The sequence below is a fragment of the Pelodiscus sinensis genome, chromosome 17 (genome assembly GCF_052426305.1).
Source record: "Pelodiscus sinensis isolate ZL-2025 chromosome 17, ASM5242630v1, whole genome shotgun sequence".
NCBI classification, from domain to species: Eukaryota; Metazoa; Chordata; order Testudines; family Trionychidae; genus Pelodiscus; species Pelodiscus sinensis.
In genome coordinates this window covers 25463355-25489060 of record NC_143068.1, presented here as the reverse complement: position 1 = coordinate 25489060, position 25706 = coordinate 25463355, and the positions used below count along the sequence as shown (strand labels likewise).

Below are 25706 nucleotides of genomic sequence, written 5' to 3'. Positions count from 1 at the left end.
ACTTGCTGGGGGTGGCAACTCAATGCTACTGACTGGAAAGGAGGCCTTGCCTCACCTGCAGTATTTCCTCTACTCTTTGGTCTCTTAGCCAAGTTCTGAGCTAGCCCAGTTGTGCTTGGTGTAAGGCTGGACCCTGAAGAAGCTGTGTTCCAAAATACAAATTAAAACCCTAGCAACAACTAACCACAGCCAGGGGAGCTGCGCTCTAACAAGTCTGAAGACATCAGTGTCAAACTCATGGATTAATTTCCATTTACTGAGCCTGGCTCTCAGTCCACGCTCAGCTGGAAGTTGCTCCAGCAGTTGGGAGCATAGGAAGTTGCTCCAGCAGTTGGGAGCATATGAAGCTGGACAGCACTGATGTAATTTGAAATGGCTCTTTGCCTGCTGTTCCCTGGGTAGATGATGTGATCTTGTAATTCCACGTTTCAGAGGCCAGTGGGAGGGGGGGGAGCAAAGTGCACCGAAGCCCTCACTCAAGTTTATTAGCCGAGAGTTGTGTGTTATTTATTACAGCAAGCTTATAGGTTATCAAACGTTTTTTACCAAAGAACATGTCTCCAAAGAGAGGGGCTGTGAAACTTTTCCAGAAATAAATACCTCCAAGCTGGACAGAATTTAAGAGATGAGTTTGAATTTAGTCTACTGTAAAAAATAAACAATTAAGCCCGTTCTGCCCTTAAAACCCTGTGGCCCCAAATAGTGCCCCTGTGTGGTGTTGCTGTGCCTGCAGGTGGAGTTTGTGTACACCTGTGAGCTTTGGTCTGCTTCTGATACCCAACAAGCAGGAACATAGGTTAATAGTGTTCAGTATTAATGCAGCAGGAACTGCTGTCACCCCTCCCCTACTAAGCTCCATGACTCCAAGTGTATGTGTAGGAAGCACTAAGTATCCATTCACCTCTAAGCTAGCTCCAGAAGGAAGGGAAGCAACAAAACCTCTCACCTACGGGAACAGGAAATAAATACATTCGTCTAAATTTACAGAGTAAAAAAAATGTACATTACACATCAAAGGCTGAAGTGTAATAGGCTCTTTGCAAATGATATTTTCCAGTAGAGGAAAATTGCTTCAAAGGCACCTTGAAAGTGGCTTATGTGACTACCCACCAGTGCAGTGTTCTAAGCAGATTTGAATGGATGTACAGGTACCCACTGCTGAACTTTCTATAGGTATCTGAACAGAATGGTCACAACAAAGGCATTTAAAGAGAGAATTCATTGTTCTGGTTTGGCTCTCGGTTGTCGGCAGATTGGCTGGAACATTCCCATGTTGTGTCTACAGTTCTTTCCTCCCCCCACCTTTCTCCTCTCACTTCTGTGGCTTTCATGATGGGGGAGTGCTCTCTTGCCCCTCGGGTCTTGCTTCAGGTTCCTTCTCAGAAGCAGCGGCAGCAGGTTGATTTCCTGTAAAGGAAATGGAAGAAAGAGGAATTAAACTTGCAACTGAAGCTTTGTCTATTCTGGCATGAAGTGACAGAGCTTTTGTATTCAAAGCTACGTAAACATGCCTGCCCCCAATAACAAAAGCGTAAACAGTGCTTTGTTTGCACTTTCCTGCCAGCAAAGCAAATGCCACTGGTAGGGGGCAGGAGCGGCCTGAGGCCGGCTGCAGCAGCTGGCGCCCCAGGCAGAGCACACGATTGGCGCCCCCGCCTGCAGGGCCGTCAATGGCCTGACATCATCATCGGGCGATGGCACCCTAGGTGGAGGCCGAGTCCGCCTATAGACACGGGCCGCCCCTGGTAGGGGATTGAAGTTTTTTGTCCATAAAAGCTCCACTAAACAGTATTTACATTGCCTGACTTTTAGGCTAAATCTGTACCACCACGTTTTGTTGACAAAACAAAAATCATCAGAGGGTGTTCACCCTTGTTCGTTCTCTCCACAGACCCTATTTACATTGGAGGCACCATCATTGACAATGTGAACAATGCACTGTGATTGCGTATCCCACAGTGCAGTGTTGTGGGAAGGCAGAACTGATCCCTGTGCATCTTGGGATTCTCTCCAAGGGTATGTCTACACTACCCCGCTAGTTCGAACTAGCGGGGTAATGTATGCATACCGCACTTGCTAATGAAGCCCGGGATTTAAATTTCCCGGGCTTCATTAGCATAAGCGGGGAGCCGCCATTTTTAAATCCCCGCTGCTTCGAACCCCGTGCAGCGCGGCTACACGGGGCTCGAACTAGGTAGTTCGGACTAGGGTGCCTATTCCGAACTACCGGTACACCTCGTTTCACGAGGAGTAACGGTAGTTCGGAATAGGAACCTAGTCCGAACTACCTAGTTCGAGCCCCGTGTAGCCGCGCTGCACGGGGTTCGAAGCAGCGGGGATTTAAAAATGGCGGCTCCCCGCTTATGCTAATGAAGCCCGGGAAATTCAAATCCCGGGCTTCATTAGCAAGTGCGGTATGCATACATTACCCCGCTAGTTCGAACTAGCGGGGTAGTGTAGACATACCCCAAGTTCTCCCACAGTCCCCTCAGCTGCTGGGAGCAGTATTATGAGTAGCGTTGTGAGCTCTCCATGCTGAGGAATGTCAAAACAGCACAGCAGCCTGTCCCCCCTCCCCCTGCAACACCAGTCTGCCTGCTGCTGTGTTCCTAGTGCAGGGCAGAACAGAAGCAGTCCAATGATTTGCTCTTTGTTTGATCCCCAAACTGAGCAGCTCACTCAGCTGTCAGACACTTCCTGGAGTTTTGAAATGGGAGGGGCACATGCCTGAAGGGTAGCAGAGATCAAAACACTAAGGCTACATCTACACTGGCATGATTTTCCGGAAATGCTTTTAACGGAAAACATTTTTTAACAGAAATATTAAAAGCATTTTCGGAAAAGCGTCCGTGGCCAATCTAGACGCGCTTTTCCGCAAAAAAGCCCCGATTGCCATTTTTGCAATCAGGGCTTTTTTGCGGAAAACAAATCTCTACTGTCTACACTGGCCCTTTTGTGCAAAAGTTTTTCGGAAAAAGACTTTTGCCCGAACAGGAGCAGCACAGTATTTCCGCAAAAGCACTGACAATCTTACATTGTCAGTGCTTTTGCGGAAATTCAAGTGGCCAGTGTAGACAGCTGGCAAGTTTTTCTGCAAAAGCAGATGATTTTGCGGAAAAACTTGCCAATCTAGACACAGCCTAAGAGAGTGATCAGGTCAGTATACTGGCGGAAGCCATTGCTGTTGACCAGACAAATAGTGTCTACACTTTTTTTTTGTCAACAATAAAAGGAGGGGGAACGAAAAATCTTTCTCAAAGAGTGGAAGGTTTTTGTTGCTGAAACTGGGCATTTTCCCTAAAAAAATTTGCATTGTAGTGTTGCATTGCCAAAAAGCAATTTTTGGTGATAAAACTTGGTAGTGTAGATGTAGTCCTAGTGATTTGGCTGCGCCGACACAGCCATGTTGCTAAAAGTTGTGTAGGTAGCCATACCCCAAGGCTATGTCTACACTACAGGGTTTTTGCACAAAAACCCGCGGCACGTCCACACCTCAAGTGCATTTCTGTGCAAGAAAATTTACAGTAAAACGGGAGAACAGAGGGCTTTTTGCAATGTTGGTATACCTCTTTCTACTAGGAATAACTCCTTTTTGCACAAGATCTCTTGCGTAAATAGGTGTGTGTGGACACTCAACAGGGGTTTCTTGAGCAAAAAGAGCCTATCAGAAAAAGCACAGGTGCTCTGATTGCGATTCACAGAATGGCCATCAGAACTTCCTTGTGCAAGAGTGTCCTTGCAGTATGGACGCTCCCTTGTGCAAAAGCACATTGCTTTTGCGATGCACTTTTGAGGTGTGGACACGCTTTTGTGCAATAAGTTTTTGCGGAAGATCTCTTCCACAAAAAGCTTCTTGTGCAAAACCTGTGCAGTGTAGACAAAGCCTAAGAGAGCAAAAGGTTATTCACTCCACCTGTAACCATACTGCTTTTTGGGCATGTCTGCACTACAAAACAAAAGCCGGGAAGCAAGATCCAAACTCTGCATTAATTGACATGGTTGAGCAGGGCACACCCTACTGTGTTAAAAATAGCAGTGTAGATGTTCCCCTTCAGGCACAGAGACCCGGTTTAGTGACACAAGTTCATGCCCGAGCATCTCCTGGAGAAGTAGATGGAGTTTGCAAGCAAGTGGGTGGTTGTTTTCAAGGAAAGGCTTGGACTAGCAATTTTGAACTACTCCAGGGCTGTCTCTTGCTGTAAAATGTAGAAGGGGTGTCAGGCTGTAGAATGTGATTCCCACTTCCCTTGTCTCCTGCAGGAATTGAGAACTTCACGAGCGGGAATGAGAGGGATTTTTCTACCATGGGTTTCAGTTTAGTATTTTGTTTCCAGAAGCCATTTTGGGGAAAAAGGGGAGGTAAACTCCAATATGTTAGCTTCTCTCATGATCCAGAAGAATGTGGTGTGTATCTGGCCTCTCCCCAGAAGACTCAGGCCCTTGTCCTTTCTTTCATATGAAAAATAGCCTTGATAAGATTTTCTCATTAAAAGAGAAGCCAATGGTTAGGTTGACGCTTCTACTCCTTCCCTCACACTTCCACCCCTCTCTCCCTCCCCCCACCACCACCAGGAAACTACACCTGCTGTGCTTGTTTAGCTGGCTGGGTTTTACGTATACACACTATTCAGCCATGTAGCCAAACTCAAAGTGACGATCACGAATGACTAAATCTTGATCGTTCTGAAGTCAGCGGAGAAATCATCATTGATCTCACTGAGGCCAGATAGTGGGCCTAAAAGCAGCAGGCTGCCTGTATGTTGCTGAATGCAAACTCTAATGTGCACCACACTACAAAGGGCTAATCTAGAAAGAGGGAGGCTGGGTGCAGACGTGGATTGTAGAGGTTCTAGATGATGTACTGGTGTGCTAAGACGGAGCAGTGCTACAGCAATGACCACTTTCTAAGTGGGGGATATTGCACTTACAGGGTAACACAAGGAAGCAATGGGAGTTCTTTTGGATGTTTTCTGAACCTTGGGGGAGCTGGCTGTAAATAGATTTGCTATATGGCTGCTGCATAGAATCCCATTACAAGTCAAACCTCTCTAGTCTGGCACCCTTGGGACATGACTGGTGCCAAGCCAGAGAACTTGCCAAACCAACACAAGGTCAAGATCATCTAGCAGCATTACCAACAATGCCACTGCATACTGGGCTTGTAGAAGACAGTTAGTGGTAACCTAGAGCTAAATAATAGCACAGAACACCAAGCGCCAGGACTGATGGCTGTAAACAAACTTTGTGGGACCACGGAAACTTGGCCACACCCACGACAAGTGGTTATCCCGCTAACTAAAATCATGCCGGCCCACGGATGTTGCTGAACCAGAGAGTGCCAGACTGGAGAGGTTCAACGTGTTTAAAGGGTTTTTATCGTTACAAATCAAAGTTCAGAAGATAAAAATGGAAGGAATGTTAAAGATAAAGTTGATTGTCACCATTTGTGCTGTTTACACAACAGGAAGCTTTCACTTTGCTTTAGATGGGTTTCACTTAGCGTGCTTTGCCTTAGTGCACCTGTCTAGTCAGCATGTATTAAAGCGACAGCCTGTGACGACAGCAGCAGAATGACTACAATATTTGGACTTCAGGGGGAAAATTATGTAAAAAAATCATTCTAATTAAAAACCCTAGAAACAGAACTGCTGTTTAGGTTTGCAGAGAGCCCATTAGACTAAGGTCTTTGGCACAGTCGGGGGTCAGATTGCCCTGCTGGTGCCCTTTGTTGTTACATGCCCCGCTGCAGACACCTCAGCACTTTAACTGGTTTACACACAGAGCTCTATGTTTTACCCATTGTGAACTAGAACCTGAATCCCATCCCCCTCACTGTAAGGAACTCAGTGCCAGGCAGCCAAGTTCAGACAAAGGTATAGGCCTGTTAAACAAGAAGGCAATGACACTAATGAACAATGGCTCATTCCTCTTCAATGTGCTTGGGTTTCTCAAGCGTGAGCTCTTTGGGTCACACCTGGCTCCCAGACAATACAGAGATGAATTTCTGTGGAGTTGTGTATCTTGGCCTTTCAGGCTAGGCCTAGGGAGTCATGTTTTGTGGGTGTCTATGGCAGTCTTCTCACCTTGCACACTCACCTGCTCCTTCAATGGAAAGCTCGCCTATGTCACCCGCCAGCTTCCGCATGCTAATGGCGGTCGCGTCTCCTTGGATGTCATGGATGGCGTTCCTCCGCCCAGTGCGGTCGCAAGAAATAAAGTCAGCGTACGCGGGCTCAATCTCCATTACTTCACTTGCATTTCCAAATGGGCAGGAATCCCTGTGGAGAAGAAACAGTCCTGAGGTGAGGGGTCCTCAGAGACACCTTGCTACATCCTCTTCCGAGTTCCATTCAAGTGAATGATCACATGGAATTTAACTGCAGCATGGAAAAAAACCCAGTTCTGGTTAATTTTCCTTTGGAACCTCTAAGGTACCCACTAGACTCACAGGGGAGCCACCTTTGGAGTGTGACAGAGCCTCTCTTGTAACACTGACCTGTGGCTGGTGAGTGGGGCCGGACAATAAAGATCAGTGTCTTTTCAGCACCCCTGTGTGTCAGGCCATTATTACGCCCTCTGGAAGCAAAGAAGATGAGGCACTTGGCTGTTCCTTTTTAGCCTTCTCCTTTAGGAGTTAACTGCACGAGAATGGGCTGCGGCCTTTTCTGCAGAAAAAGTTTTATCTGCTCTTACCAGTTGTGTTCTCATAAGGGTGGTGGAGACCGGGGTGGATGGCCAGGAGGTCATGCATAGAGATGGCCTTTGGGTGAAATTCACAACTGTGCTGCTACTCTGCCATCTTCCACACCAACCTATTTAGAAGTTGAATTGGTCTGGAGTCCCCACTTCTGCCATTTATCTGCTTCACCCATGGCCCATCTGCCAGCTCCACTTATATGCCAAAAATGGTGCATCTGAACTGCCTGTGTATACCACACAGTAGAAGACCTCCAACTCAGCTGTGTTTGCTCTGACAGGTATGGAACAGATAGCAACAAAGAGAAAGCCCTGCTGGTATTTGGTCTAATGTCAAAATAAGGCATGTGAGGACTGCAGGTTTCATCTTGAGTCTGCAAAGGGAATGGAAACTGATTTGTTTTAATGACTTGAGCTCCAGTTTTACCTAAATTATGTCCCTAACTTTCCTGTGTTCCTAAAAGTGCCATGGGATATTTGATCTTGGGCCAGATTCAGCTCTTGCACTCAGTGGAGTTCTGCCTGGGTAGGCCAGGGCTGAATTTGAACCTCCAATGGTCTGGATGTTTACTTTCTATCCCCTCTGAAAGACCCTAGGAGCAGTGCTAGGTCATCGAGTCCCTACTGATCTCAGCTGGGGCATGCTTGGCAGTTTCATATTGATATGTACATAATGTAGTGTTCATTTAAACTACTTGGAGATAAGGACTATATGGGGTGAAACTCAAACCTTCCATGAGCTTTCTGGGCCATTTGACTCTGGAGCTTATTTTTTATGTGCTCAGCTGCTGGGAACAGTTTAGAATGGCCAGATGCTCTCAGCCAGTGTGGTTTGTATTAAGTTGCTCTGTTTCATTTGAGTTGACTGTAATTGCCTGCATTTGTTCAGCACACCCTGTTCAGAGACTTTGTCATGGCTCTGAGACCATGGAAAAGCCTCAGTTTTTAAGCACAGAGCTCGCAGTGAAATTCACTTGGAATTCTGCCTTTGCTCAGGAAATCTGGTACTTTTGATTCTGTTTCCTGTCCATGGGCTATTTATCTGGTTTATCAGCTTGCTGGAAAGAGACTATCTGTTATTTCTCTCTCTGATTCTGAGCCACGGAAAGCAGTGACTTTAACCTAGCTGACCGCAAATGCTCTGAGCAGGATCCTGATTGCCAGTGCCGAGGCTAAAATTCAAGTCCTCAGCATCCACCTGCTTCTGTGACTTGTGGGTAAATATCCCTAAGGCGAAGTTCTGTGTGAGGCTGAGACTGAGTCAGTGCCTTCAAGAAGTATGGTCAGCCCTGAACTTTCAAGCTGTCAAAGATGGACCTGTACCGGGAAATGACATGCAGAAAAATGAACTGCTCCTAGCGCAACTGCTCATTGTGACTAACTTTCTTCCTGGCGGTAGCCATAGACTGAAATGTATCCATTCATGGCTTGTCTTTTTTATTTTGCTTTCTGGCTCAGAAGGCAGCCTGGGCCTGCCAGGTCTCGAACTGAGCTGAACTCTGTCTTGCTAGGCAGCGTATCGAGTTCTAAAGCAAACAGGCCGCTCCGGAAGCTTTGGCAGCAGGAGTGGACTTCTGCCCCTGTCGTTCTTCAGCTCTTAGCAGCCGCAGAGAGGAATTACACGGAGTTTTCTGTGCGTGTGAGCCAAAAAGCAACTGCAATGTTTGTGTCTGATGAGGTCAAGGGGACACGGTCAGGGCTAAAAAACCGATATGCCCCCCCAAACACTTTACCTTCAACATTACAAATATATTCTTTGCCCCAAGCCATGTGCCCTGCCAGGAAAAAAAACCCCATCAACCATCAAGCGCCCCATTACTTGTAATAAACAAAGTAGGGCCTGCAGCCACACTGGACAGACCTGCTCTAAAGGAGCTGTGGAGGGCCAAATTCCCCATGAAGTAAATGATACCCTACCCCTCAGATCATGTACTCTAGGGCTGCGATTAGCTCTGCCAAGCACATGCCAAAGGGCCATGGCAGTGACTTTCTCAGGCTGTAGAAATGCAAGGCCTCTATCTTCAGTATGATACGGCCCCTTTGTGCTGTTCCACTGACAAACAGGCCTTAAGCTCAGCAGCCCTGGCCCAATGAGAAGAGGTATGGAGAGCTTGGCAGGAGAGTCTCTGTGCTCTGGCTATTTCCAGCGACTGGAACGGCCAAAGGTGACCCTGTGTAAGTCAGGAGAACTCAATGGCTGCTCTAAATGACTGCAGGGATTGAACAAAGAATTGCAGAGCTACTGAGGATGCATAAATGCCAACTTTTCCTTTCTCTTTGGGTTCTGCCCGGAACACAGGCCAGCTGCACCGGAGAGTCGGGCCCCTAGAAAAATCAAAGTCATGATCATGCAACCTCAGAAGGCTAAGGTGGTGGTTGGTGGGGAGGGTTGGGAAGAGAGGTGGAGAAGAAGCTGAGGAAAGAGGTTAGATACCCCCTTCATCCTGTGTTTTAGCTGCTTGGCTCAGCCCCAACAGCCTCAGAGGAAATATTTACAAAACCAGTACGTGCCAGCCGCTGCTGTGACGCCGAATGTTCATGTTGCAAATGCTGGGGCTGGCACAGTGGCTGGATGCTGGATTTGAAGAAGGGCCTTTGCACACATCACAGTGGAATCTGCTTCTCAAAATCCTAGACTCTGCAAATATTCAAAAGGAAATGCAAAACTCCCACTGGCATGCATGGAGTCAGGAGTGCAGGACAGATCCCTGGAGGAAAGAGAATCAGAGACAAGGGAAGGGAATGAGACCTGTCCCTGTGTATTTCACAGAAACTGTTGCTAATAAGTCTCCCTTCACTGATCAGCTCTGCCAGGCAAGGGGACTGGCTGGACAGGGGGACTGTCATATATTGCCACAGCGCTTTCTATTGGCGATTGTCCTGTGGGTCTCTATGGAGAGAGGATGAGCGGTACGTTTATGGCAGCTTTTATGCTGAAGACTGAAATTCTTTTCCCTGTGCTCAAGTGCCAGTGCTAACAATGGAGGGGATGTTAGTGTAGATTGGAGGTGTGTGTTTTTACATTCCTGTCATCCAGCCCTGCCCACAGCAGGTCTAGACAATGTGCTGGGGAAAATACCAGCAACTGGTCTGCACCACTGGCGCTGCACTGATGGGGGGAATTGTGTAGACGAAGCCAAAGGGCAGCTCCCCCCACCTACAAGGACAGAAGAAAATAGGATGCTCTTTAACTTCACCTCACTTTTCTTAATCTGCCCCCCTCCTCCTTCCCCCAGCCAATGTTGCCTCTGGATTGATTTTGGGTCCAGTTGCAACTAGGGATGTAAAATCCTGTTTAATTAGTTAACCAGTTAAATATATTGTTTAACGGTTTAACCCATTGTTTCTCAATTGGTGCTTGGCGGAACGCCGTGGTTTCGTGAAGCGAAAGTAAGGGTTCCATGGCACTCCCCCGCCCCCCACAGAGTCTACTTTGTGGTGTTTTTGGTTTTGCTTGACCAATTCCGAAGGGGCTTTGTTTTTTTCTTGACAAATTTTACCCTGGCAGTCCTAGGGGTTCCTCGAAATTCTTTTAAGATGAAAAGGGTTCCGTGGCCAAATTAAATTGGGAAACACTGGGTTAACCAATTAAAGAAGGGGTGGGTGGGGAGATGGCTCCGGCCTGCCACTGGGCCCGAGTGGCCCCATTGCTGAAGGCAGGGACTGCTCCTGTCTGTGGGGCTCCCCTCCAATCCTGGAGCAGACCCCTGGAGCATCCCCCACCAGTTAACCGGAACTGGGAAACATCGCCCATTAAGGGTGATGCTTACCAGTTAACCTTTCCCATCCCTACTTGCAACCACTGTGTAGTTTCTCCCTCCTGCCTGGTTTCCACAACGCCAACAGCATTGCTTTCCCTGCAGTTGGTTTTCAGGAGAAGTTCTCCTCTGGCTGGAATAAGTTCTGGCCTTTTCCCTAACGCGCTGCCATGGGGCTATCCCACAGCTATCCCTCTGCTGGCCTCATCTACCAAGTGCATCTCTTTCTAGCCTCAGCCAGGTGAAAGACATTTCCTCAGAAATGACTTCTTTGTTTCGGTCTTCACCGAGAAGTCTGGAGGTGTGCCTAACGTAGTGAATACAAGCAGAGAGAGGGTAAGTTTAGAAGATAGGATACACAAAGAACAAGTTAAAAATCACTTAGGAAAGTTAGATGTCAGCAAGTCACCAGGTCCTGATGAAATGCATCCCAGGATACTCAAGGAGCTGATAGAGGAGGTATCTGAGCCTTTAGCTATGATCTTTGAAAAATCATGGCAGACAGGGGAGATTCCAGAAGACTGGAAAAGGGCAAATATTGTGCCCATCTATAAAAAGGGGAATAAGAACAACCCAGGAAACTACAGACCGGTCAGTTTAACGTCTGTCCCAGGGAAGATAATGGAGCAGGTAATTAAGGAAATCATATGCAAACACTTGGAAGGTAATAAAGTGATAGGGAATAGCCAGCATGGGTTTGTGAAGAACAAGTCATGCCAAACTAATCTGATAGCTTTCTTTGATAGGATAACGAGCCTTGTGGATAAGGGAGAAGCGGTGGATGTCATATACCTAGACTTTAGTAAGGCATTTGATACGGTCTCGCATGATATTCTTATTGATAAACTAGGCAAATATAACTTAGATAGGGCCACGATAAGGTGGGTGCATAATTGGCTGGATAACCGTAGTCAGAGAGTTGTTGTTAACGGTTCTAAATCCTGCTGGAAAGGGATAACAAGTGGAGTTCCTCAAGGGTCTGTTTTGGGACCAGTACTGTTCAATATCTTCATCAATGATGTAGCTATTGGGATAGAGAGTACGCTTATTAAGTTTGCAGATGATACCAAACTGGGTGGGGTTGCGACTTCTTTGGAGGATAGGGACATAATTCAAAATGACCATAGCAAGTTAGAGAAATGGTCAGAGATAAACTGGATGAGGTTTAATAAAGAGAAATGCAAAGTGCTCCACTTAGGAAGGAACAATCAGTTCCATACATACAAGATGGGAAGTGACTGTCTAGGAAGGAGCATGGCGGAAAGGGATCTAGGGGTCATAGCGGACCACAAGTTGAATATGAGTCAACAGTGTGATGCTGTTGCAAAAAAAGCAAATATGATTCTAGGTTGTATCAACAGGTGTGTTGTAAGCAAAACTCGTGAAGTCATTCTGCCGCTCTACTCTGCACTAGTTAGGCCTCAGCTGGAGTACTGTGTCCAGTTCTGGGCGCCACATTTCAAGAAAGATGTGGAGAAATTGGAAAGGGTGCAGAGAAGAGCGACAAGAATGATTAAAGGTCTAGAGAACATGACCTATGAAGCCAGGCTTCATGAACTGGGCTTGTTTAGTTTGGAAAAAAGAAGATTAAGGGGGGGACATGATAGCGGTTTTCAAATATCTAAAAGGGTGTCACAAGGAGGAAGGCGAAAATTTGTTCCTCTTGGTTTCTGAGGACAGGACAAGGAGTAATGGGCTTAAAGTGCAGCAGGGGAGGTTTAGATTGGACATTAGGAAAAAATTCCTAACTGTCAGGGTGGTCAAATATTGGAATAAATTCCCAAGGGAGGTGGTGGAATCTCCCTCTCTGGAGATATTTAAGAACAGGTTAGATAGACATCTGTCAGGGATGGTGTAGACGGAGCTTGGTCCTGCCTTGAGGGCGGGGGGCTGGACTCGATGACCTCTCGAGGTCCCTTCCAGTCCTATGATTCTATGATTCTAGAAGCCAGGAACTTGCTCACTAGTGTACAGCAAACCCTGCAAAGCAGCGTCGCATGGGATCGTTGGCCGAGCTCCCAGCGCGATGGTAACAGGGCTGGGGGGGGGGGGGGGGGAGCAGAGAGAAACCACGTGATTAAAGAGCTATTAAGAAAACTGATTGTCGATTCCTGTCAGGATTGCTCACTTCCTCACCATTCAGGGTTTCCCTGGCTCTCGGAGTTCCCAGGACTCTGGCACTGTGCTCCAGGCAGGGAGCGGAAGCGTAACAGGCTGCGTTCCTTCTCCCCCCACTGCTGCCGCTTTTCTTGTCCTTTCTCCTTCCACCTCTTCTCAGCCGCCAGCAGTCAGAGGTGCTGGGAAAGCACAATCAGCTATTGCCCTTGCCCCCACCTCCCAGCAGCGTAGTGGGCTGACACAGTGAAGGCCCTGGGTCCGAAAGCATTAGGCCAGTAGTACTTGGGGAGCATAGGATGGCTTCTGTTGCGATGGGGAAGCAGCAGCAGTTCGAGCAGTGATTGCAGCCCAGGCAAGGATTCTTCAAGAGCTGTTCTGACCCCTCTGCGGCAGCTTCACTTCTTTCCTTGGCGGGCAAATTTCTTTCCTCCATATTTGTAGAGGAAACCAAAACTGAAGGGGGGAGGGGAAACAAACACACAGACATCCTGGGCTAAGCTACAACGTGTTGGGAGGGAAAGGGTTATGAGAGCAATGGGGGAGGATGTAGGCAGGCAAATACAGGGAATGTCCAAAATCTAGGGGCAGGATGCAAACAGGCCAGACACAGAATGGAGGGGAGAACTGAACACAGCTCCCCCCCCCCCATGCGTTACAACATTTGCTTGTGTGTGTCTGTTCTTTCTCACTGCAACTTCTCCATGTGCACAAGCCTGATGCAGTAGTTCCTGCCTGGAAAGAGAGGCAGGGTCAGGGGTCTTCCCAGAAGGATCTTGATCTCAGCACATTGCCCCCGGTGTGAGATAAAAGACAAATTTGCACTTTACAGGGAACCTCGCTCAGTTGCACTGAGGGCTGTGTGGCACATTGTGAATGGCTGGAGAGCAGATGAGGGGGAAAAGCCAAGCTAATTGGAACGTTAGTGGGTTGATGCATCTGGCAGAATAGTTCTGATTATTTGTGGCAAAGCTCCATAATGTACATGGGAATATCCTGCCAGTTTGGAAGAGTAATGGTCAGCGTGTGGAGACTGCTCTCGGAGCACTGAGGGAAAGGGGAACACATTGCAAATTATGGGCAGTGTTGGTGTGGATTGATGAGGCTCTATTGAACTAGAATCCTTAGCCATGCCTTGATTTGACCAGCAGGTGGCTCACTTGGCTCGTTTTCTCTTGCTTGAAGGTTTGCTCCTGGGTATCTGATGGGGACTGGCCTGTTGGGAAAAGCTTCTAGCAGATCTGTTTAGGCTGTAGGGTTCCTCTGGAGACTTTGCATGATTTCTAGCCCTCCAGAAAGCCTCAGGTGGAACCCCTCTTCCCATTGGGAATCTGTAGCTGCACAGAGATGCAGGGGGAGCCAAGAGACGTCACCCCCATTTTGTTAGAATCATAGAGCTAGAAAAGACCTCAGGAGGTCATCAAGTTCAGCCCCCTGCCCAAAGCAGGACCAACCCTAAGGGGCTGATTTTCAAAAGGCAGCATAATAAAAGTGCATGTTATATCTCTGGGCAAGTGCAGGGTCACTGGTGTACTGGTGTATTTCAGTGACTGCAAATGTCTCATAACTTGTCCGTCACAAGAAGAGACTGATGTCCCTTCCCTGCTTAGCAGAGATTGGACCCAACACCACTGTAGTCACACAGAGCTACCCACTGAATGCTGGGACCTAGTCTCACATCATAACCTGACCGTTTGCCATTTGTTTTTAATATTCATTTCCGCTCTGGAGGAAGGAGGGGATTTTTAAACAAGGCAGACTCTTGCCAAGAACTCTGTGAGGAAGTGTGCAACCAGGGTAAGAGTTGATTAATCCATCTCACAACCTAGAAATCCCTGGGCCTTTGAGAGGGTGATTTCTCTGACTGCCCCAGGAATCGCTGCCTACATCTCTTTCCCCATTTTCCACTTACAGTAACACAAGCAGCTGATGCGCCGGTGGGCCACATGAAAGAGGACTGCACAGAAGACTTTCTAATGGAAACAGAGCATTTGGGTCATTTAAGACCAGAAGCCTGGATGATGATTCTCAGGCTAAGTATTCAACACCTCTCACAAACATCCCCACCTTCCCAGGACAGAAGAGTCCTTCAGTTCAACTTTAGGGTATGTGGGGAGAGGACAGAAGCCCACTGGGGGCATGGACACAGGTGAGAGAGAGCCACTCCTGAAGAGCTGAGACTTTATTTGCTGCCTGTGAATCTGGCTTGGTTGCTGACAGCAGAAACTTTTGCAATGGCAGAGGGCGGGTGGGAGAAACCTCCACTGTTTCCATTCATCTGCTCTATGGAGATCATCTTGGTTTGGCAAATGCACCCTCCAGCATGCTCTTATTCTTCCTTGATCATGAAACAGCCAAGCTGCAGTAAAAATTCATTGCCTTTCCCGTTCTGAGCAGTTTTGAGCAGTTTCATTGCTCTGTCTCAGCCAGCATCACTCCTAAATTCAACAGCAGCCTAAGAATCTGCAGCTCCTTAGCCCAGACTCACCTGCTCTTTTGGGCACCCAACTTCTCTGGCTTAAAGACACTAGCCCTCCTCTATCTCCATGGACTCCAGGCACTTGCATCAAGGCTGAATTTAACCCTCTGTACGCTGAAGTCCACTGTCAAACTGTTTATGTAAAGGATTAAATGTTCTTGCCCGGAGGGGAGGGGGTCTGTGCCTCTTTTGGTACACAGACCTAGCTGAAACAGGGCAATTTCTTCTAGGTTGATCCATGCTGGCCCTCTCTGCGTCAGAGGTAGCAAGTCAGCAGATACTTCCCTTTCCTCTGCTTACCTTCTTCTGGGATTGCAGGTGAATGACACACCCTCCCCGGACAGTAACTATGAGCGCTTTCCCAACCAGGACAATCCCATGGGGGACAGGAGGCTTGCTGGGAAGAATAGATAGTAGAACAAATATTGACTGTCATTAAGCTGGAATGTTCTGGAGGTACTCTTGGATGGCAGGAGAAGGCTAAATTCAGCACAAAGGCTGGAAGCCTGCACGGTAAATATAAGCAATAGATCCCAGCAAGAGAGATACTCAGCCACAGACCTGTCCTACCAGGCAACTGATCTTCTCTGCCCCAGCCTAAGGCTGCTTTCTGCCCAGGAGCACCCAAGGATGCTATGTCTAAGTCCTCACTGAGGCTGCATCTAGACTGGTATGATTTTGCGGAAATACTTTTAACGGAAAATTTTTTCCGTTAAAAGTTTTTCCGCAAAAGAGCATCTAGATTGGCATGGATGCTTTTGCGCAAAAGCATCCGTCCCAGTATAGATGCACTTTTGCGCAAGAAAGCTCCGACGGTCATTTTAGCCATAGGGCTTTCTTGCGCAAGAAATCCCTGCCGAGCGTCCACATTGCCCCCTTGCGCAAGAGCTCCTGTGCAAGAGGGCTTACACCTGTTAGGAAAGAGCGTAGCTCTTGCACAAGAAGCCCTCTCTTACCACGCCGTACTGTAAATTTCCTTGCGCAAGAGCTGGCGGGCAGTGTAGACGCTCTGCGGATTCTTGCGCAAGAACGGCCGTACTTGCGCAAGAAGCCACGAGTGTAGACATAGCCTAGGTGTGTGGGTTACACTGACTCTCTGCAAAGGGGAACTCTCATCCTTGGGAAGTGTGGAGCAGGCCCTGGAGAATAAAGTGTCTGCTCCTGTCAGGTGCCAGGACGAGCTCTTCAGGACATCCGCCAATGATGTAGCTAACCCTTCCAGGATCAGCTCCCTCCCCAGAGACTGGGAAAAGCCGCTTTTGAAAGGCTGGGTTGGCACTACCCTCCCTTGAGTCCTGAGGAGAACTGGCTAAGCAGGAATTCTTTGGGAGCAATTACCATTCAAACAGCGCTGCAGCACTTAGCCTTCGCCCCGTGACAGGATGTTTGGCTAGGAGAGGAATCCAGCCTGACAGTTCTGTCATTTGGATGGAGCCTTGGCGGTTGCTGAAGCCTCATAACAGTTGCCCTTCATTCAGGATCAATGTAAGAAGCAGCTAAACTCCTTTTTTGAGAAAGGCAGTTAAAACTATGGGGCAGGGGTGGGGAACATAAGGCCCGGAGGCCAGATGCAGCCCCTGGCTTGCCTGGATCCAGCCTCTAAAGCTCAGGGCTCTTCCCCCCCAGCATTGGGGAGCCTGTGGTGTACTCCAGCCTTCCCCCTGCTGCCACCCTCCCATGGAGTTGGAACACCCCAAATCTACTAGCCTGAGCCCAGCTACGCTCTGGTGTGCTAGCGGAATGTGGGGAGTATCTTTCAGTTGGGGGCCATGCCAGTGAAGGTTTGGGTTTCTTTGGTTTTGTTTTTGCTTCTCACTTGTGCACAGCCCAAGACTGATTTTTCTGTGGGTCAGCAGCCCCCAACCCAAAAAAGGTTCCCCACCCCTGCTATGGCAGTTGCCATCAAACAGGCCATATGCAAAGCTGGGCAGAAACTGAGCTGTGTGGGCAGAGAGGTTTCCCTGTCTATTGTTTGATGGAGGTCAGCATCTCTCTCAACACAATCAAGCAGAGAAGGTAGCAGGAAACTCAAGCAGACAGGAGGAGAAGCAGTGGTATCATGGCCCTGAAACAGAGCCAAGAGGGAGAGCTTTTGGGGCAGAGGACTGGCTGGAAAGGGACTTGGAACGGTGACTCTCCTGTTTGATTCCTGCTGTATTCAGGGAAATAGGCCCTTGAAGCAATCCTGCTTATTTACAAAGAATGTGCATAAAGAAATATGTGGCTTTGTCCCTGATGTCTTCTCCTAATGGAGAAAGCTTGCAAGCACCTGAGGGCTGTCTAACCACTCAGGCCAAAGGGATAACACTACAGAGAGTTGTACAGATCCCCCCGGCAAGATCTGGCTTGTACCAGTATACGCCTTAAAGTAAAACACAAGTGTCCGCTTTCAGCAAGCCCTTCGCCCCTCCCACAAAGACTGTGCTTTCAGCTCCTTTGCCTTGTCAGCCAAAACTCCCCCTTTCGATTTGGACATGATCTTCACAGCTCCAGCCCTGACTGCCTCCCTGCTTTCATTTGCAGAAGCAGTGTGGTCCAGTGGGTGGAGCACAGACCGAGGTGCCAGGAACTCCCAGTGTGAGTGTGGTTTGTTGTGACCTCAGGCAAGTCACTTCCCTCGTGCCTGTGGTTCCCCCTCTGTAAATGGGGATGTTGTGTAGCAGGGGCATGGGAGGCTAATCTAGTTCATGTTGGTCCAGTGCTCTGACATTATTATTGTTCCATTCCTGGACCCTGTTGTTCTCCTCCCAGTTCTCTCAGCGGCCTGCTCCCTTTGCCAAATCCCTCTGTCTGCTTTGCCCCTGGCGCCATGCTGCCCACCGGTACCTCACCAGACTCCCATATTCATGAGCCAGTCTTCACCTCCCTCTTCACACCTCCCTGCTTTCACAACACCTCTGCTCCCGTTCTCATGGTCATAGCCTCTGACCCTGGGCTAGGGCCAGGGGCTTTGTTTTTGTGAGAGTTGAACCAGAAGTTCTTTACGACAGGGAGCAGCCATGTACTCATCACCGTTACGGACACGAGCAGAGCCCAGGGGTCCCTGCCTGAGGGCAGTAGATAAAGTTTTGCTCTCCCTTCACCGCCTGCTTTGTTCCCCGGGGTTAAGCTTGCTGCCTTACCTCTTGCCTTTCTGATTCTTCTGGTCCTCTCCTGCCTTGACATTGCAGCAAGGACACAGGCCCTGCCTACTGAAGGAGGCTCTGCCCAGCTCTACCTGGCACATCAGACATTTTTTGACAGGGCTCCCTTTTCTATTCTCAGGCTTAGACATTCCACCCCGATCAGGCGGCCGCTCCTGGGTTGACTGGAAGGAGGGAAGTTCAGAAGTTAACTGCAATGCTAGATCTCCCTACAGAGGTAGCGCAAAACCTACCTTCCCTTACAAAGGAAGATACTTTGACCTTGGCTGCTCTGTTCTTGTGTTTAGGCCAGGGATGGAGGGTTGATGAGGAGGAGCGGTAGCTTTAAACCACCGTCGTGGTCCCTGTATTCTGGGGCTATGTAGGACCCTGCCTGATCCAGGGTGTAAGTTAGAACAGCCCCTGGGCTGCTGTAGTTTGTACTCTGCTTCCCATGGGTCCTGGGCACCACAGGGCAAATGCACACCCTGGACACACTCTCGGGAGGTGAGAGGCTGAAACAGGGCGTATGTCAGCTCTTCAGCAGGCAGGGAGGCCCTCTGCACAGCTGGTGTTCCCCAGGGGACATTCCCACCTAGATGTAGACTCCTCTCCCCTGCCAGAGTTGTGCGCCCTGAGAACCGGGTCCTTTCACACTCCCAGGGAGCCGGGAGTGGGAGCTGAAGCAAACGCAGTCGCATTGTCGGGAGCTACAGCTACCTGCCCCTTTGAAAATACCTGGCAGTTGGGAGCTAACACCTCCACCGGGCCTCTCCCACCCCGGAACTGCCGCTGGCTCTGAAAGTTCCCCCTGGAACACTCGCCTGCCTGCTGGGGCAGATGGTTCAGCCCACCTAGCTGCACTGGCCCATGGAGACCATGCAGGGTCTGGGTTATCTGACCTCTCTTGAGAAGGGAAACTCCTGTCCCTTCCTCGTATGCACTTTTGTGGTCTGAGCTCAGTGTCCTTGGGAAAGCAGGAAAACCAAGAGGAAAGGCCTTTCTGAATCCCCTGGGGTATGTCTACACTACCCCGCTAGTTCGAACTAACGGGGTAATGTAGGCATACCGCACTTGCAAATGAAGCCCGGGATTTGAATGAGGTGTACAGATAGTTCGGAATAGCTAGCTATTCCGAACTATCTAGCCCATGCCGCGTGTAGCCGCGCGGCACGGGGTTCGAACGAGCCGGCATTTAAAAATGGCGCCGGCCGGCTTATGCAAATGAAGCCTGGGAAATTCAAATCCCGGGCTTCATTTGCAAGTGCGGTATGCCTACATTACCACCCTAGTTCGAACTAGGAGGGTAGTGTAGACATACCCTTACATGCTGCCGTTGTCTGGGGGAGTGATGGCTAGGGGGCTCGGAGGGGGTGATGCGCTGGATGATGGCCGAGGGGCTTTAAGGGGATCGTGATGTGGTTTGGGAGTTGGAAGCCCAGTGCCTTGTGGCAGCGCCTCCTTAGTGCTTGGATGCTTTGGTGCTCAGGAGCACGGTACCAGTGACCAAGGGTGCACTGGCTGGGCGGGAGGCTTTGATATGTACTATCCCCATCAGCCATCCCGTCCGTAGGACACGTAAGGGTGGCCAACCCAGGCCTGGCACTTTTGGAGGCCCTGCAGTGGCCACCCCGACCGTCCTATGGATAGGACCTGCAGGATTACCTGGGGCTAGGGGTCTGATACACCAGCAGCAGGAATCGCCTCGCCCCACTCCGCCCCCCGCATTCACTGCAGCAGCGGGAGCCGGCGTGACCCAGTGGCATGCTCTGCTGTCCCCTCCCAGCTGATTGTGCCCTGCTTCTCTGTGGCAGTGGAAAGCAGAGCGCCCCTGCTCCAGGACGCGCTGTGTCCCGCCGCCACGAAGAAGCGGGCACAGCAGGCCGGGAGGGTGGTGTGGCGGGGCAGAGCATAGCAGGCTGTCGGCTCACTCTGGCCCCAACTCCGCAGTGGGGAGGGGGACCCCGGCTGCACCAGCCCTCCCCCCCATTATTCCCCGGTCTGCGTTGCTCAGGGATGGAGGGGATGGGAGAGGGCTTAGGGAAGTGGCTGGCTGAGGCCTGCAGTGGTGTGTTGCCCCAGTCCCTGTTCCGGGGCCTCTGGGGTGGAGGGAGGTTGCCCCAGGCCCTGCACTTCCTTCGGGACAACCCTGATCACCATGGCTGATTTTTGCACTATTTAGGCCCTGACTCAGCCACACACTGACACACGTGCGAAAGGGCTGTGTTGAATCGGAGGCTCAGGCGGCACCTGCAAACACCAAGGCCTCAACCTCCCAGCGGCTGAACTTCCTCCAGCCCACCAGGCTTAATGATGCTTTGCTCCCTGCCAAAACTTCTCCCCCTCGAGCAGCCACATGGAACGACCCTGCTTTGTGCATCTCTAGCTCCTTTCACCCAGGGAACCCAGAGCTTGCTCCCAGGTCCAGTTCACGAAGGCTCCCTTTGCACCACAACATCAACTGGGCTGGGAGACAGGGGTGGGGACAAGTTCCACCATGACGGTCCCCGGACCCAGTTACGGCACAGCTCCTTTTGGCAGTGGGAATGGGAAGTTGACTGTGATGACAGGAGGAGAGACATTAGACAGGGCTGCTCTTAGGCATTATGGGCTGAGGATTTATTCCTATTACTAGCGCCCCTATGCCTGATAGTAGCCGAGGGGGGACAATTTTTTAGAGCTGTGATTTTATAATCTTCAGCCACATACTAATGAAAAAGCAAATTTTTAAACGAAGGTCCTGTGGGCTAACACAGCAAACAGAGGGTGTAGACCTGGGGTTGGCAAATGCTTGGTAAATGGCTTCATTACCATTTGAATGGCTCTTTCACAGGTTCTGCTAATCATTCTGGCAGGCTTTGTCACTGCAAAGTTACCTAGATCCTCTCCACAGGAAGCAGAGCCACAGGCCAGGGAGAGGAAGAGGCAGGTGGGTGGACATTAAGACCCAGTGGTGCCTCAAATTTTCAGGTGCCTGCACAGCTGTGTATTTTGCCGCTGAGTAAGGCCAGCCCTGAAGTCAGAGATCTGGGAGGAAACATGGTGTTTCCAGGCTGGGTGGATCGGAAGGTGTGGTGCAGAAGGCTGAGTTTGGGCCAACTTTGCATCGGGGCCAAGTGTGATAAGGATAAATGACAGGAAGGTGAAAGGGATGAGGGGCCTCCGTCTCAGTGGCCTGTTCTACATGGGAGATACGATCACCCTCTGGCCTGAAATTCTACCAAGTCATGAAGCTGTGAATCTGAAGGAAATGGTGATGCTGATCAATCTTACGAGAGGATGCAACTTTTCTAGCAGCACAGCAATGTGGGCCTGTAGGGGAGAAGGGACGTGTGGTCAGCTGCTCTCTACGGGTATCTCATCCTGCTTCGTTTCCCCTGTAATACCCGGCAGGGCCATGAGTGAATTTGCACAATTTCTTCTATTAAAACAGCTTTCTTTTAAGAATCAGCCCTTGCCCTTTTGTTCCACAGTACAGGGTCTATTATTAGAACTCCCCTTTGGGGGCAAGATCCATAAGAGCAGCAAAACACGCACACCAGCCTCCCTGAGCTCTTAACATATTTATGGTGTGAGACCATTTCCTTCTGAGGAGGGTGGGCTGCCCGAGCACAGAAAGGGGAGCGGCAGGATTTCTGTGCTCCCTTGAATTCTGCAGGGAAAACTGCAACACCGCTTCTGCCAGAGGGGGGAGAAGTCTTTGCACCTACGGTAGAACTAGACAGAGTCAAGGGGTTTCCACCAGGACTCTGGTTACAGCCAGCTGGGAGTTTAGCAATCATTCCAATGACATTGTGCCTGCAAACATGCATAAGAAATTTCAACCCAAAGAGCGTGCGTGTGTGTGTGTGTGCGCGTGCGTGCATGCGTGCATGTGTGTGTGTGTGTTTAAGCCCCTGAAAACAAGGATGGGGCAAGAAAATGCCTCACCATCCCTAATCCATCTCTACCAAACCTGTCATTCTTATTGCTGCTTATTTGCATTGCAGTAGCTCATGGGAGCCCCGGGCATGGCATTCGGCTGTGGATAAACACAGAGAAAAAACAGTCTCTGCCCCAAAGAACTCACAGTCTTAATGTGCTTTGCTGGTGTATTTGGCTCCTGAAATATGTCAACTGTTCCCAACTCTTATTACTATGCAACACTGTGGGGAGGAAGGAAGTGCAGCATTTTCAAGTCCACGTTCTTTGGCTGGCAAAGGGAAAAAGCAATCAGAGGAAGGGCCTCCAGGCTACGTCTAGACTGCTGCTTTTTTGGGGGAGGAAAAAGTTACGCAAACTGCGCTCTGCCATTTGCGTACCTTTATCCGATTCTTTTTTTGGAAGCGGCTTTTCCAAAATTTAACCTGTCTACACTGGGCCAAATTTTGGAAAAAAACTCCTCTTTTGCAAGAGCCTTTCTTCCTTGTGAAACGAGGTTTATAGGGATTCCAAAAGAGCGCGTCTGCTTTTCCAAAATATATTTTGGAAGAGCAGACACATTCCCTGGACCTGGCAGAGTTTTCCAGGATACCTCCAGTATGCCGGAAAAACTCCGAAGTCTAGACATAGCCCTGGACTAGTCCATACTTGTCACTCCCATTAACTAGAACCTTATGGAAAAGACTTGCCAGAGCCCTCCACTAGTTTCCCACAACCTTCCACTCACTCATGCTTGCAGCCTAAACAAATGAGAGGTCAGGTTGGCTTGTGGTAAGTAGCTCACTTGTGTCTTGGGAAGGAAATCATGTAAATAACGCTGCACTCTCAGGCTCTCCTACTAAGTTCAGGGAGCTCAGCTGCACCACATGAAACACAGCCGCCGCCGCCTCCAGCTTCAAGAGGAGGAGAGATTTCAGGGCTCTTTAAGATTTGCCAGAAAGACAGAACCTAAAGAAGTAGCATATGAAAGAGAGATCAGCGTCTAACCCTACAGTCCCAGCAACAGCGTCCTGCTTTTCCACTGGCTTTGTTTAAAATATCAATCCATTCTGTGCTCATGGAATTAAAGAATTCTCTGAAGTGGGCTGAACTAACCCCACTCTGGGTAGGGGCCAGATGAATTTTCCCTGAATAGAGGCCTGCCCGTGGGGGGGGGGGGGTAACCCAGCAATTCAAAGGGGCCTGGGGCTCCCGGTCACTGCTGATAATACAGCAATGGCAGCTGGAGCCCCAGGACCTTTAAATCACCCCCAGAGCACTGCATGGTATGCTCCGAGTGGCTGAGGTGGGGCACTTCTGCCCAAGGCCCTGCCCCTTCGGGGAGCGCAAAGCTGAGCCCCCCCCCCACCTTGCCCAGGTGCCTGTGCAGGCCGTGGGCTTCCCTGCCTGGAGAGCTTCAGAATCTCTCCCCCCTCACCTGCTCTCTTGTACCCCCCACCGTTTCAGTCCTGGGCCCCACACACTGCTCTGCCCATGCGCCTCATCTACCTGATGTTCTTAGCTGCGTCCTGCAGCTCCACTTCTGAGGACCCTCCGCCCCCCTCACTTTGCGGTGCACCTCAGCACTGACCTGGCAGAATCCCCTGCTGCTCCACATGTGGGCTCCTCCTACATAGCTCGGCCCATGTATTTCAATTCTGACTTGAACTCTTGCTCCGCCGGTTATCCCAGGGCATTTGCACAACTTTCCCAAGGCACGTCAGCCCTTGCCTTCAGCATGCCTTTCTGCGCTAGCTCTGGGCACCTCAAAACCTCAGTTCTGGCCTGCAGCACCTTCAACTATCCTGCCCCCCAGGCTCTTCCAACATACCACGTGCCTGAGCCACCCCCACGCCTGCCACGCCAGCTGTTCTTCTGGCATTGTGTCGGCACAGGTCCCGGCTGGAGTAACTAATTCGGGCAAGAGGGCCAAGTGATAGATGAGGTCCCATGCTCCTCTGCCTTTGTGGCTGTGCTGCCTCATTGCTCATGCAAGAGGAAATTGTGGTGAGGCTTTTGTCAGTGGCAACAATCTTATTAGCATTAGCATTAGCCAGCCAAATCTCTTAGCCCAAGTAGCAGCTCGGATCCTAGGCCACCTGTCTGCACTAGAAAACTATTTCACAATAACTTATTTTGAAATATTAACTCCTGAAATAACTATTTTGAAACAGCGTGTTCACACTACAGGGAAGCCTCAAAATTTCTCCGAGGCAGGCTCCTGTAGGGTGCATCTGCACTGCAGTCGGAGCTCAAAATTAGCTGCACAATTTGAGCTACGCAAATTGTAGAGCTTATTTCCAGTTAATTTCGCAATAGCGTATTTCGAAATTTGGCGCGGTCTACACAGCACTTATTTTGAAGTGTCTCTTACTCCTCGTGGAATGAGGTTTACAGGGATGTTGAAAGAGTGAGCCCGCTATATTTCGAAATAACGGGCGCACTTAAAAGACACAGAATAGCTATATCAGTGCAGATGTAGCCTTAATGTGGGCATGCTACCTCGACTTAGAGCCCCAGGAAGCACTGGGGGAGGAATTACTTTGAATGACTTTGAGGAGTGGTTATTTCGAAATAGCAGCAGCGGAGTGTCCACACTAACACTATTTCAAAATAACAATGATTTTGAAATAAGCGTTATTCCCCGTGGAAAGCAGGAGTTATTGCAAAATAATCAGCCCGTTGTTTTGAAATAACGGGCTTGGCAGTGTGGGCGCTCCGCTTGTCATTTTGAAATAAGGGAAGTTATTTGGAAACAACTCCCTAGTGTAGACCAGGGCTTAGTGCAGTGGTCCCCAATCTTTAGAGGCTCCCAGGCGCCCGGGGGTGGGGCCACTCACGCGCCGGGTGCCCGGGGGGTGGGGCCACTCACGTGCCAGGCGCCCGGAGGCAGGGCCGCACGTCCGGGGGCACGCCAGGGGACGGGGATACCCTTGCACCCGGCGCCGGCACCGGCATGTGCCCTAGGGCTGGGGCTGCCCGAGCGCCTTGTGCCCGGGGCCGAGGCCACCCAAGCGTCTTGTGCCGTGGGCCCGGGGCCAGCGCCGCCGCCCGAGCCACGCGCCTGGGGCCGGCACCAGCGTCACGCACCCGAGCGCCCGCATGTGCCCCGGGGCTGGGGCGGCCCGAGCGCCGCGCACCCATGCCAGTGCGTGTCATGTGCCTGGGGCCGGCGCCTCCCGTGCGCCACGCGCTGGGGGCGGGGCCGGCCCAGGCTGTCAGCGGGTGCACACAAATGCCCTGGCAGGCGCCATGGCACCCGCGGGCACCGCGTTGGGGACCACTGGCTTAGTGAGAGCCAAGGGAGTCAAGTCATGGTGGTGAGAAAATGCTACATCTAGCCCTACGTAAGGGCAATCAATAGTAGCATGCAGTGGAAAGCATGTCTGAGCAATGGAGTGTTGAAAAAAGGCTAGTGTAGGTTACTTATAGTTCTCCCTTGTCTGTGATGCAAACCAGCATCACACAACCTCTGAAGAGGACTGGGCTATGAGACTGTGGGTGTGTCCACACTGCATGGGGAGGTGTGATTGTAACATGTGTAGACATACCTGAGCCAAACAGGGTGCTTCTGCTCCTCTGCATGACCTGGGATCTGGGTTGCCATTTCTTACACGAGTGTTGTTGTTGTTTTAC

The 25706-nt window shown here is 50.1% G+C and overlaps 1 protein-coding gene across 4 annotated transcripts in view; it reads right to left on the bottom strand.

Moving 5' to 3' along the window:
• Nucleotides 1-1204: 1204 nt before the first annotated feature.
• Nucleotides 1205-25706, bottom strand: part of PKIG (cAMP-dependent protein kinase inhibitor gamma) — a 42039-nt gene continuing 17537 nt past the window's right edge. Inside the window, exons 1-4 of one of the 4 annotated variants that reach the window (XM_025189245.3) lie at nucleotides 18909-18988; nucleotides 18171-18355; nucleotides 6097-6278; nucleotides 1205-1407 (exon numbers count right to left, since the gene is read on the bottom strand). In XM_025189245.3, coding sequence (XP_025045030.2) covers nucleotides 1328-1407; nucleotides 6097-6278; nucleotides 18171-18322 — 414 coding nt within the window. In that variant the 5' untranslated portion in view covers nucleotides 18323-18355; nucleotides 18909-18988 and the 3' untranslated portion in view covers nucleotides 1205-1327. Of the gene's footprint in view, nucleotides 1408-6083; nucleotides 6279-18170; nucleotides 18356-18765; nucleotides 18869-18908; nucleotides 18989-25706 lie in introns of those variants that run through there. The other 3 variants (XM_089769702.1, XM_089769703.1, XM_089769704.1) reach the window with 3 other exon arrangements.